We start from the raw sequence: 13,167 nt of genomic DNA, 5'->3' as shown, positions 1-13,167 counted from the left end.
AAAGTATCCTATCACTGCACTTGCACTCTTAAAGCCCAATGCTAAAACTCAACTATGCCAAGTTCTCTCGAAAACAAAAACGCTACAACTTGCAAGCAACAGGAATCGGTATGGCAGACAATGATTACTTCTTTAGTTGACAAAGCACCATCACGCATCAGCCCTCATAAAACTAATGTGTTGATCAAGCTGTCACAAAGCCAGCATGGCCAACCAATTATTGTGGCTTCACAGTCGGGGTGCAAGAATAGGAAAGAACTGGATTATGCAGGCTGTCGCAGTGGTAGCCTCGTTGGTTGTAAGACCATAAACGAATGTAGCTAATGAATGCAGCAGTGCGCCGCTTTCTACTGTACGGTATAGTGTATCTCGCCTAACTTTTGCACAGACGAAGCTGTTGTGGTGCAATTTAGGTGAAAGAAATTTATTTTTAGGAGTAACAAATTTCAGTCGGCACAGTATTTCCACCACTTCAGTTAGAACCAACAGCTCTTTCTGCCAAATCCCTGGAAGTGTCTATATGTATGCAGACATATTGCATTCCTAAATATATATATATTAGTGTCCCCTCTCATACAGTGAATGCGGTGGAAATCCAAACATCCACGTTACAGGTATGTTCATCAGCAAGGAAGCCACAACTGGCCTTGGGAGAAGCACATTTAGACGATGTGAGTTGATGTTTATTCGTTCTCTTCGGAGCGGAGCCTTGCATTGGCATTTGTCACCCTGATGGAAAGCTGCTGAGCCCGTTCGACGAGCGTCTTGCGCTTCTTGGAGGACACGCCATGCGCAATCTCTGCACAGTACCGCCTGTTCATCATCATCAGCATTTCCAGTTCCTGGAGACAGACAAAGAAAAAGAAATGGTGCTTCACAATCCATCAGGCACTTTAATGATTTTTCAGTGAACACGCTGCTATATGCACTGTTGTCATAAAAAAAACTCAAGGAACTCCTTAGCTGCATTGGACACCTTTTCCAGTAAGAACAAAGGGGATCAAATTACAAACAGGAACTAAAATTCAGGCTGCATCAAAAACTTCAAGCTCGCTAAGCAACCAGCAAATACATGTATACCCATATTCCCAGCCCAGCCATTTATGAGCATCTAAACACTAAATCACCTTGGACTTCAAATTCTGTTCAAGCTTCCTTGGCAGGAACAGGTCAATAATTGGTGGAGAAAGCACTTCCTTTGTCAAATTTCACTCCCAAACCGTAATTCCAGTGACATTAGTGTGCCATTGCATCTTTCATGCTGTTTTAATGTACATCTAACACTCACGTGCAAGAAATATTTGATGCCGCCAGGTCGTCTTCTCACTGACTTTCAATGCAGTTCTCAATTTGTAAAACTGACCACAGCTGTGCTGATGCCATCAAAACCCATGAAATTGCAAGGAGATGATACAGGAAGTTTGACTTGGTGCCACTACCAGACTTTGACACTGCCACAAGTGTTAGTTGTTTAACGTTGAGGGCCTCGTAACAAACTCCCATGTGTTTCTGTGCGCAATGCATAAAATTTGGTGGGTAGCCACCCCCTAGGATCCCATGTCATAGAAGCCCGTCAACAGTCAACTGCCACTTATTCTGCATCCTTTGTGGCTTCCCAAGCCGCACATTGCAAAACAAAAGTGGAAATGGGAAGCTTCATATTTAACTGCAACTTCTTTTATTAACAAGTGCTGGAAGTTTCAGACTCTAGTCTGACTATCACTGCTCACAAACGCAACCAATCTGCAAACTTTAATATATCTAAAGACGTTGCAGCTTTACCCCGTTCTTTTACTGCATTGCATTCTTACTGCATTCCCAGAGCACACAGCTTTTGTGGGATACATACACACTTTATTAGCCATAATTTAGCTTTAGATACAGCAGCAAGCTAGGACTAGCAGAAATTGACAGGCAACAGTGTGCTTAGATCAGAGTGTCTTCCAAGACTCTGCTGTTGCTCCTCTCGTCGCTTGCTTGACCCTTTTGGTATATGGCATCTTCCCGCTGTCACAAATACCATCACAATTACTTTTTATGTCTTTTTTGCTACCTTCCGTGGCCTCATCTTTTAACAGCTTTAAAGGATTTCCACATACAAAATGTATTTTTTTTTGTAAAGCTCAGCACATTTATCAGATCGCAGGGAAAGCCCAATTCCATAACTCCATGAAAAATTTGCACTCAATCAGCAATGCCTCAACTGCACCTTAATTCCATTAGTGGAGGAAATGTCCCATGTAAGGCGTTGTCAAATTGGGCCTCTTGCGGCACCAATGATTCTTGCCCAATGGAAATAATGTCTCGAGCAACCATTAGCACCAGTGGCACGGGAGAGGTGACACACTGGTGACTCTTGGGCTCGGCCGAGGTCAAACAGTCTTCAAACATGGCACCAATGCCATTGACTAGAGGGAACTCTTGGTGCTGCAATCATTCATCTATCATGGGATTGATGAGAAGTACACTTAGATTTGTCTGACCATGCTCTTGGCTTCTGACGTTCTTACGGCTCCACGTCTACCCTGCTTTATCTTTTCAACATCTTTTATGACCAGAAAAGCAGTACCCGGCTACATTTAAAAGAAAAGTGATCATAGCCAGCGAACCTATTGGCAACAGTGCTGCGAGGCGATGGCAGTACTGTGCGAACGAGCACAGCATTCATGGTCAGAAGAAGCAAAAGGAAGCCTTCTTTGTGCATTTTGGCAAGTGCATACCGAGTCCTAACAGGCTGTGAATACTGAGCTCCTTAACTACCAACACCCTCAGCACAATGGACAATTGCAGCAGGCACGACTGGCCAGCAATCACTACTCCAAAGTCTGCCTACTTCCCACATGGTTCCACTGGCTTCATATGTTTAGCCTACTCTCCTGTAACACGGCCAGGCAATGGCTACATGCAAACCCTGGCTATGCACCTTTAATTAACCCATGGGAGGGGGGGGGGGGGCAACAATGGGGACACTATGGCACTCCGAGTGTGGAACTGAAATATGCTGACACCATCCTGTAGACAGGACGCAACGAAAATGGCATGCCATTCTGAATGATAACAGGCTTTGTCGGTATTAACGTTTTCTTTGGCTCAGTGCATCCAGTTAAGCTCTGCCCGCGGCCTTGTGCGTTGGAAGGAGCACATGTCATGCACTCCTATGTTCTAACATGCAGGTTTTAAGTCAAGTCAGAAATTGAGAACATATGCCTCAAGATGAGCTGTCACGCTGATGATGAGAAACCACAGCATGAGCTTCTGAAAACTTTTCTCTATCCGGGCAGTGTCTTAGGGTGCTGCTGGTAGCAAGAGAAGTTTCAGCGCTGGTTGCCTACGAGGGCTACTTGGAACCAGTTATGCCTCACACTGCTAAGTCTATCACTAGTGTACATACCGTATTTATTCGAATATAGGCAGATAGTTTTTTCTGAATAATCATATACAAAACTCTAGGTCAGCTTAGATTCGAGCATTTTAAAATGCGCCTGTTTGTAACTGAAAATGAGAAATATGGTCCATAGCTAGCGCCATCTAGAGAAGTCAGTATTGCAGCCGCTACTAGCTGGGCCAGTAGCTAACTGAAGTATACGAACGATGTCATCGCTCTGACCTGTGTCATATCGGAGCTGGTTCTATGGCATCGGCATGTGATGTGGCGTTATTGTAATGGCACACTATAGTGCCGCTTTCAACGAGAAGTTGTGGTAGCCCCAGAAGCATAGTAAGCCAGGCGGGACTTCGGCATCGATGAGAAAAACGTCTGTTGTTGGAAGGGGAAACTGGAGACGCTTTTGCGTGTGCCGCAATGAGGAGATGACAGCGATAAGGAAGATAAGCGTGCAATAACAGAGAGGAGCTGTTCATCAAGATTGCGCTGCATTTTGACACGTGTGATGCCACATCGTCTGCCCATGCATGGGCACGCAGATGCGAGCTTGCGCGTGTTCGCAAGCATACGTGTGGTCTGGGCTACAGGGACGAGGCTAACAGTGGTGACAACGTAGGCATGTTCATATTAAATAAATGCTTTATCATTTTGTGAACGCTGTCTTCACTTTTTTTGTTCGGCCTTGATTCTTGACTAGTTTTTAATTATTTTTTTTTCTGGCTTCGGACATTCGGGGGTGACCACTTCGCCTAGTGAGGCACCATAATCGAAGCCACCCACTATCATTTGCCGTCTAGCCGTGATGCCCTGACTTTACACTCAATGTTTACCATGGATGTTATCTGGCAAATGATGGCCGACAGGTTCGCACAGCAACTGTTGGTGTCAACTACTCCCAAATCTAAATCGGTTGAAGAATTGAACGGAAACCAATGGCCAAGAAATAAAAGCATTTGTTGGAATACTGATTTGCATTGACCAAGTCCGTTATCCTACTCTGAGTCACTACTGGGCAAAAGGAGACCTGTGTGGAGTCGAAATAATTCGTCAAAATATGAGCTGTGACCAGTTTTTCCTGCTCTTGAGGTTCTGGCACTTTGCTGACAATCAACTGCTTGCAGAATCGCAGAATCGTGTCTAAGATCAGCCTCTAGTAGAGAAATTGAACCAAAATTTTGCTGTTGTGTTGGAGCCAGGAAAGGAGGTCGTGATCGATGAAACAATGATGCCATGGCGTGCCCGACTTTTGTTCACAGTATGTTGCAGGAAAGGCCCATAAGTTCAAGGCATGTGCAAAAGACAGCTGCATGCTAAAAGTTGACGTACATGCCAGAAAGTCAGATAGACAAGTTGGCATCGGACACGTTGAAGATGTATGTTTGAAGCTCATGAAAAATTACAAGGGAGTCAGGCGCACACTGCACGCAGACAACTTCTACACAAGCTTGCCGCTTGCTCTTCGCCTTCTAAAGAAAGACTTTCATTTGGAGTACAGTTCGCTCAACGAGGAAAGGATGACAAAAAGATGTCACTGAAGCACTGAAGTGGATGTACAAGAGGCCTGTTCTGATACTCGCATCTGTTGTCAAACATGAAGAAACATTGGTGAACAGCTGGAAGAAAACAAGGAACGGCGCACCAATCCCAAAACCTCAGGCCATTCTTGATTACAACGCAGCAAAAAACAGGCATGGACTATAGCGACAAAATGGCACCATACTACAGCTGCCTTAGAAAAAGAACTCAAGTACTACAGAAAGGTAGCCAGTGAGTTGCTTGTCGAAGTGCCATCTAAATGCAAGGAACATTCGTGGCATGCTTGAAGGAAACTAAGTGAATTATAAAATTTGGAGAATTGGCTCGTTCACTATTTGGCCCCCATCAGAACAACCCCGAAGAAACTCGTACGAGAAAGCACGTCCATACACTCGGAAGAATTGATGGGTTGGCACGCAACACTGAACGGCACTGCACTGGCTGCTACGTGGCCATCAGTACCAGACCAAACGACTCTAGAGTGACAGCGAGAAAAGTGATAACTTTCCGTGGAGAATGCCCTGGCAAGCCACTCATGTGTTTGTCATGTATTAAGTCAACGTGGACTGTTGAAATACCATCACAGAAACCTCGATACGCTTGTTTCGTGCCAAGGAGAGACTTATTTTAAGAGAAAATGCGTTCTGAAGCGTCCGCGTACCACTAGTGCAGCTCAAATCGCCCGCCCTCCGATCGAGGAGTACTGACATCATGGTCTCATAGTGACGTTACGCCATTGGTGAGTAGAACGGCGTCCGCAGACGGCGCTACGGCTTTTCTGCGCAAAACGCAAACGCACGGCCAGAAACAGAGCCAAGACAGAGCCGACAGCAGAGCGAAAGCGGGAGTATGGTGGCTAGCGGAAGGAGAAACGAATTACGTCACACGGCACACGGAGAGTCCGTTTTCGTTAAACTACAGGCTGCGTCGAGCTCACAGCGTGGTCTGTGAGAAGTGACGAGCCTTTTCGCACTCGCAACAGGGCATAAAAAAGTGCGAATCGACGCAAAATTCGGCCTGGAAACGTGCTTCGCCACAGCCAGGGCTAAATACAACCCAAGCAGACACGACCCAGATGTCGTTTCCCGCACCGCCACCAGGCGCCGCTACTATACCTCAAACTCCAGCCCCAAGCTGGTACTTCATTCTATGACGCAAACTTCGACGCTCGTCGCAATGGACCCTGACACCGACAGATTGGCTTGCGATGGTGGGCTCAACTTCAACGATTTGAGCACCGGCGAGCGCGACCTGCTGCTGAGGGCTCGCACTGCCGGCGTCGTTGCGTACTACGACGGTGGCCTCGACACCGGCTCTCCGGAGCAGGAAAGCAACGAGGGCTTCCCACGACATCACATGGACGTGGCATTCTCGCTGCTTGTTCCAAATGAAAGTTTCGCGAACCAGCAGAACCCTCACAGCACGACGCGATAACGGAACTAATGAAACTCCAAAGCGTGCGCGGCACAGAGTCAAGCGAAAACGAAACCTTTCTAACACCCATATTACTGAAGGGTAACATCAAAATGTTATTTTTTTTTTAGAATCAAATAGACGTGGACAAGTAGCATTTTTTTCCGTCTTATAATCGAATGAAATGATATTTTTAATATGAGTAGTTGAGTATTAGTAACACAAATTATGAGGAGTGCTTTCGTCATCGGGCTAGTACCGGAATGTCGCTGGGGGGTCTCAAATCATGTCATGCATTTACCTCAATTTCTCGGTTACTAAAGCTCTGTTCGCGATTATATTGACGCCTTAGACGTTCTAGAACATTGCTCTACCAATTTAACTTGAGTTTCTGGTAACCTTTAGTGTCCCTTTAAGCACCAGTAAGTGGTTGATGTTCCTACGAAATTTTAACTTTTCCCTAATAAATATTTCTGACACAGGAACTGACTTGTTTTTTCTGGTAGCAAGCACTATAGTTCAGCATAGGTTCACGCGAAAAAGGCAGATAATAGCTTTGCATTTTTAAAATAAATGCACCAAACTACGGTCGCAAAAGTGGCAGTGCCATCCCTTCGGAGAAAAGGAAAGAGGCATAGCCGCATGTCCCACCGGTGTGTCACGACGCACCTGGGATATATACCAAATAGCCCACTGGTGGGTCACTCTGCATGTAAAACGTGACCTAAAGAAAGTGTGTCGGAGTGAACACGTTAATCCTATACAGTTCTATGCAGCATTCTGCACAGGATGCCGCTACGGTTAAAGGCCTGGCCTGCCTCCGATGGAAAAAGGAGCTCTACATGACTAGGCTCCAGGCCTCTTTGTTCCCCTCCCGAAGACAGCAAGGACTCTTCAATAAAGATGTTTTATAAATCTCTCCCCCTCTTTAACAGACAGGGCTCTAGATTATTTGCGCATCTAATTCCAAGCACACAAACGTCTTTACTTTCGCCCAATTGAAATGAAGCTGCAGTAGTCGGGACTGGAACCCGCACCCTTGTGCGCAGCAGCAGAATGGTCGTACTGTAGCTAATGGTTCTTAGCCTGCAAGTTGCCCCATCCTACTACTCCACCTATACACCTGCCTTCCCAGACTTTTTTACCACACCACTGCACCGATTTCACTTTTCCAGCAGACCGCATTTCCTCCTCAGTCTAAGTTGGGTCCACTGTGGGATGAAGGCCTCTTTCAGCAATCTCCAATTACAGTCGCCGACCGATTTTCCGGACTCCAAAAATTCAGACATGCCCGATTATTCAGTCAGCTTCGCGGCACCGCCATTCTCCCCATAGACCATCATCATTATCATCATCAGCCTGGTTACGCCCACTGCAGGGAAAAGGCCTCTCCCATATTTCTCCAACTACCCCGGTCATAGTTTAATTGTGGCCATGTTCCCATAGACCATAATGTATAACTGCCGAAAGTTCGGACACCTTGCAACCTCTCGTCTGATTTTTCGGGCACTCCTTGAGCCAATTCGGTCGAGAGCACCATGCACCGACTCTGATCGGTGCACGGTTCGAACGTCATTTTTGTTTTGAACGGAGCTTCTTTGCTGCCCCACGAAGTGGTGCTACTGGAAATCCCCGCTTATCATCGTTCCTGCCTGGTTCGATAGAGTGGCTCTGCAGCAGTTCCAGTTTCAGCTTAGTAAGCCATGTCAAGACAATCCAGCAGCTTATTTGTTTCTTCGCGCACAGGCAACGTTTTTTCGTTTGTGTGACTGGTGTCGGCACGGTGGTGTTTGCTTCGTGTGCTGAGTCGAGGTTTCGGGGATCTACGGAAACATCGCGTCAAGTCTCTAATGGCACCGACAGTGCCCGTGCAGACTGCGTTGGGGAATGCCGGCAAACGGTTGACGGGAGGCGTAGGATTTGTAGCCTTCCGATGTGCTCCCCACGGACGCGGAAAATATTCTGCCGAGACCTGCGCAGTGGTTGCATTGCGACTCCGGACACCATCTCATTTGACAGCTTCCCGGGTGCTGACACTGCTGTACTGACGTGCACAGAACTCGATGACGGTGAGATCGTTCGTCAGGTTTCTGCTGCACCGCCGGACGATGACTCTCGAGTCGGAAGGTGATGCACCATGTACTACGCTGCCGTCGCATGCAGAGCGTGTACAAGCAGTGACTGCTTTCAGCCGCCTATAGTGACCGTATGACCCTCTCCGAGATTCAGGCTTATCTGATTGCGCATAAACGGAACAGCACCCAATGGCGCATTCACGATTTCTTCAAGCCTACTGCCGAGCCGGAATAAGTGCGTGGAAATAAAGGATTTAATTTTTTTTTTCTTAATCTGCTTTTTCGGACACCTGTTTATTCGGACATTTCCGCAGTCCCCGTGAGGTCCGAATAAACTGTTTGCGACTGTACTCCTGTCCTGATACTGCTGACCCCCACCTTATACCTGCGGATTTCCCAATTTCATCATGGTTAAACATGGTTGCGCCATGTTTAACTGTGCTTACCTTCTGAGACCTTTTCAGTAACTTTTGTAATAGGCTAACAGTCCTATATGGTCCTACACATTACCATATAGCCTGCTTAACTCCATTTGTCCCTCCTCATCAACTAGAACATCAGTTAGCCTCGTCTGTTCTCGAGTCAACACTGCCGTCTTCCCGTCTCTTAACATTACTCCATTTTTCTTTTTATTCCATTGCTTATTACACTGTTCCTAACTTCTTGTGAAGCTTCTGCCTCAGGTTAGCTCAGGTAGAACTCAATAACTGCAATTTTTTTTTGTACACCACTTAACCTCAAACTTGTTCACTACTTCTGCTAGAATATTCTCTACTGACATACGCTCTCTAAAATCATAGCTCTATGCTATGTGCAAAAGACAGTATCCGTGGAACTGGGACGGGCTGGCACATGGTGAAAACGGTGCAATATAGGCCATAGCTGCTGGTGTGGCAGTAAATGGGTTTCTATTTCTAAAAGAAGACATCTGGCAAGTCCAATTAAACATGTGGCTATGCAAAGCTTGGTTTGGTCATCTCACCCTTTCTGCCAACCAGGCTAACTCTGAGTTACATGGCATATGGTGCCATACACTGCATAAAGAAAGCAATAACACTTACCCTCATGTTGTGAACGAGAACTTTGCGGAAGCCATTGGGCAGGATGTGTTTGGTCTTCCTGTTGCTTCCATAACCGATGTTGGGCATCAAGTACTGGCCCTTGAAGCGCCGCCGCACACGGTTGTCAATACCTTTCGGCTTCCTCCAGTTGGGCTGCACAAAAAAGACGACAATGAGGAATGCCAGAAAGGCAGCCAGCGCAACTACAATTCCCATCCTAGCCAACTAAGTGAAAAAGCATGCGGTTGTAAAGGGCCTCGCATATCTCTTGCAGTCCACAAAACTCTTTGCTTGCTTGGTAACATTAACGAAACTCCTACAAAATAACTCAGCAGGGCAGCGAAAGAAGATGAGACATGCGGCAGGGTCATTTAGAAGGCACTATCTGTTTGCTGAAGGAGGTTAACTTGTACATGCTCATGAAAGCTACAAAAAAAACAGTAAAGGCTTGTTAATTCGAAATCACGAAAAATTCGTAGCCGCCAGTGACCACCCAACAATGTTTTGAAAGTCATATGTAACACATCGCGCTAACTCACACTGAAATCCACACCGCCACTGATAATTCGAACTCCACACCACTGTGGATGGGGCGAGTGCTGGTGTGCAGGAGCACGGTGGCGGCGCTGCGCGGCTTTGCAGTTTCCATCTACGGCCCTTTCTTTAGGCCTGCCTTAGCCAACGCCTCTGTTGCAGGTCGGCTCTCTCCCTCTCTCAAAAGCTAAAAATGCAGACGTGGCGCTGAGTGTTTCATTTTTTTCCCCCTTTACATCTTTCTCTGTTACATTTTTTTAGGCTATGATGAGGCTTATAACGCACGAAAGGACGAGGACACAGAAAGCCGTAGTACACACAGGCGCTGACTTACAACAGTGTTCATTTTGAATAAGTCGGCGCCTGTGTGTACCACATTTTTCTGTGTCCGCATCCTTTCGCGCGCTATAAGCCTCACCATGTCATACCAGCACGCTCAAACCGCTGCGATAGTGGAGGCTATGCTCTTTTTCCCCGAGGATGTCTGAAACAAGGCAGCCGTGATGCGTATCGGCGCTCACTGTACCAAAAAGCATAGCCTTTGAGATTCGTGGCTATTACCTGCATCCCAGCATCGCTGGGACACGTTCAATACAAAGTCTAATAGGTAATATGTCGTTAAAGTAATTAGGTAATAAAATTGAGAGAATAATAGTAATTTTTGTTTAAAAAAGTATGTACTGTTTGCAAAACACCGGTACACTCATGGTGTCGAGGATACACATTCGGTTCCAAAATGATTTGCGAATGAGTTTAGCGAACTCATTCGTTTCTTAATATCACTTTCCAACGAATGACATTGCGTTTTACCGTGTGACAGCAAACAAATGGCATTATCAGCTAATGTAATTCATTGTAAATGACGTTACATTTGCCGTTTGACAGGGGTATAAGTACTCCACAGAACAAGCCTAACCTTTACAGTAAAGACACGTGTTGGCCGTATTGTGACCGGTGGATCTTGCATGTGACACGCACCGGCGCATATTTGGCCATCTTTTTTCGAGCATATTAGCACCCCCTGGCCAAAGGAGGCCAACAGGTGACTCTTAGCTCGACTTGGTCAAGCACTTTTGCAGTTAACTAAATAAATGCTATGCCTTCGAACCTCTTGTATAAATACATTAGAATGGAGAAAACATTTTGCTGCCTTTACTGCACCGAATTTTACTAGTTTGTTGCATTTTTAAAGAACAATTAAAATTTGAACCGTCATTTAAGTCGTCAACATTGCTTCAGCTTCAGATTAAAAGCTAAGAAATATAAGACAAATCTGCACACCCTGCAACATCCAAACTGGACCCACTATACTCTGAAATGTGCCTATACTTTCAGATATATCTGCTTCACATGCTCTAACAGTTTAAAGGACTGAAGTCTCCATTGACGGTGCGAGGCATTTGTAAACTTCCCAATAGTAATAAAAAAAAAAACTACGAAGCCTTAAATCGAAGTTCTGCTTCATACACACGGCAGTACTCTTTACTCACAGCTAAATGTAACACATTTCATTCAAACCTGAACAGAGGTTGTTTGTTATACGGGCACTTCTGCGTTTGCGTGTAGATACAAAATCAGAATTGGCCACGAGTTACAGCCTCCTCTAAAAAGCTTCCTTGCACGATCTCATCACTAGCCGAGAGCTTTCTAGGCCAGTCGAACATGCCACGCGAATCAGTATCCCAATTCCAATTCACTATTGTGAATTGGGTGGGCGGAGAAACTCACCTTCAGCTTCACATATCGGTCACTCTGGTGCCGGATGAACTTCTTCACCCGCTTTTTGATGCGGGGAACGGTCCTCAATGGCTTGATAGCCATTGTTTAAACTGAAACACAAGCATGGAAAAAGACTGTACATTTTCATCCGGTTGAGCCACACACGCTGTCATGCTAACACTAAGCCAGCGTGATATTGAGCAGCAAACTGAACACAGGGGAAACCAACTACGACAAACATTAGGACTAGACAACGAATCTAATATAAACGATGTAAGCAGGTGTGTAGGCAGTCCGTGTGATCGGTGGATCATATTGTGAGACGCCACCGACGCATATTGGGGCCGTCTTTCTACGAGCGCCTTAGCACCCGCTGACCTTTGGGAGCCAACAGGCAACTCTAAGCTCGCAATATGATCAATCGTGATTCACACCAGTACGTTAATCACGAATGTTAAAACCAACACGTGCCAAAACACGCCACCGACAACACATAACTGTTAGCGCTCGTGGAAGCCATGATTAGGCCGACACTGGAAACAGCTGCGATCTGACGATAATTTCATTATTCTGCAGAAACAATGTTAGGTCAGACAGAATACTAATCTAAATACACGTAATTCTGCCACGACGCAACATCAAATCAAGCAAAGCTAACCAAAGATTAAAAAGGATTAAGAACAACGAGGCAATCCATCCTTACCAGCGGCGTCCTGCGCTTGACGCAAAGACCGGAAAAGGGCCACCGGGCGCATGCGCGAGAGGAATAGTATTTACTAATAGATGAATAAAACTCGGCTCACTCGACTAGCTTAACCCATGTTCATGAGCGCCCTCTTTGAAACGACATGGCGCCTTGAGTCATTAAGCTGTTATTGTATTTATTTCCACAACTTTCCAGTTTCCATAAGTCAACAAATTATAACATATCTTGCTGGTCTGAATTATTGCGTTGTTTTGTTTTGTGATGACTATGACGTGACGTGACTTTTATGATGATAATAGAGTTACGTTTGGAGTGTTGAGCGGTATTGCCACATGTAGGCACGAGACCAAGCTCATTACTTTTTTTAATTTTGTGTCATATCCTAAATATCAAATTATATATTTTTTACTATAAGAAGCACTCAGATGTCATTTGTCCAGGCGGCGTCCAACCTCAAAGCAAGCGATGGCTGTCTCAAAACAGCGATATTATTTAATCTCGAAGGCCATGCTGTGACAGTCCCGTTTTGAGATGCCCAAGACCTCCAAGATGTTCGTTGCACACACCAAATGTAATGTCTCGGAGGCTATAGAAAAACACGGGAAACATAGAGGAATGGAAAACCAAGCAAAACTCGGCTTAGAAAATTATATCAGTGATACTGCACGCGGTTTTCAGAAAACCTGAAAGTACCGAAAGCATCTCCCTCAGCTTTACCGGTAGTAAAACAGGAAAATC

The 13,167-nt window shown here is 45.7% G+C and overlaps 1 protein-coding gene across 2 annotated transcripts; it reads right to left on the bottom strand.

The window, feature by feature from the left end:
- Positions 1-661: 661 nt before the first annotated feature.
- Positions 662-12,558, bottom strand: RpL32 (Ribosomal protein L32). Of its 2 annotated transcripts, none has more exons than XM_070525275.1 (4): positions 12,427-12,558; positions 11,733-11,833; positions 9,471-9,623; positions 662-842 (listed from the first exon to the last, which is right to left on the bottom strand). In XM_070525275.1, exons 2-4 carry the CDS (start codon positions 11,823-11,825, stop codon positions 684-686), a joined length of 405 nt encoding a protein of 134 aa, XP_070381376.1. In that variant the 5' UTR covers positions 11,826-11,833; positions 12,427-12,558; the 3' UTR covers positions 662-683. The 2 variants fall into 2 exon arrangements, with proteins under 2 accessions (XP_070381376.1, XP_070381377.1); XM_070525276.1 differs by lacking the exon at positions 12,427-12,558 and adding an exon at positions 12,382-12,406.
- Between the last annotated feature and the right edge of the window lie 609 nt (positions 12,559-13,167).

The sequence above is a fragment of the Dermacentor albipictus genome, chromosome 9, assembly GCF_038994185.2.
Source record: "Dermacentor albipictus isolate Rhodes 1998 colony chromosome 9, USDA_Dalb.pri_finalv2, whole genome shotgun sequence".
Classification (NCBI taxonomy): Eukaryota; Metazoa; Arthropoda; class Arachnida; order Ixodida; family Ixodidae; genus Dermacentor; species Dermacentor albipictus.
The sequence above is the reverse complement of the archived record's forward strand: the minus strand, read 5'-3'. Positions and strand labels throughout refer to the sequence as shown.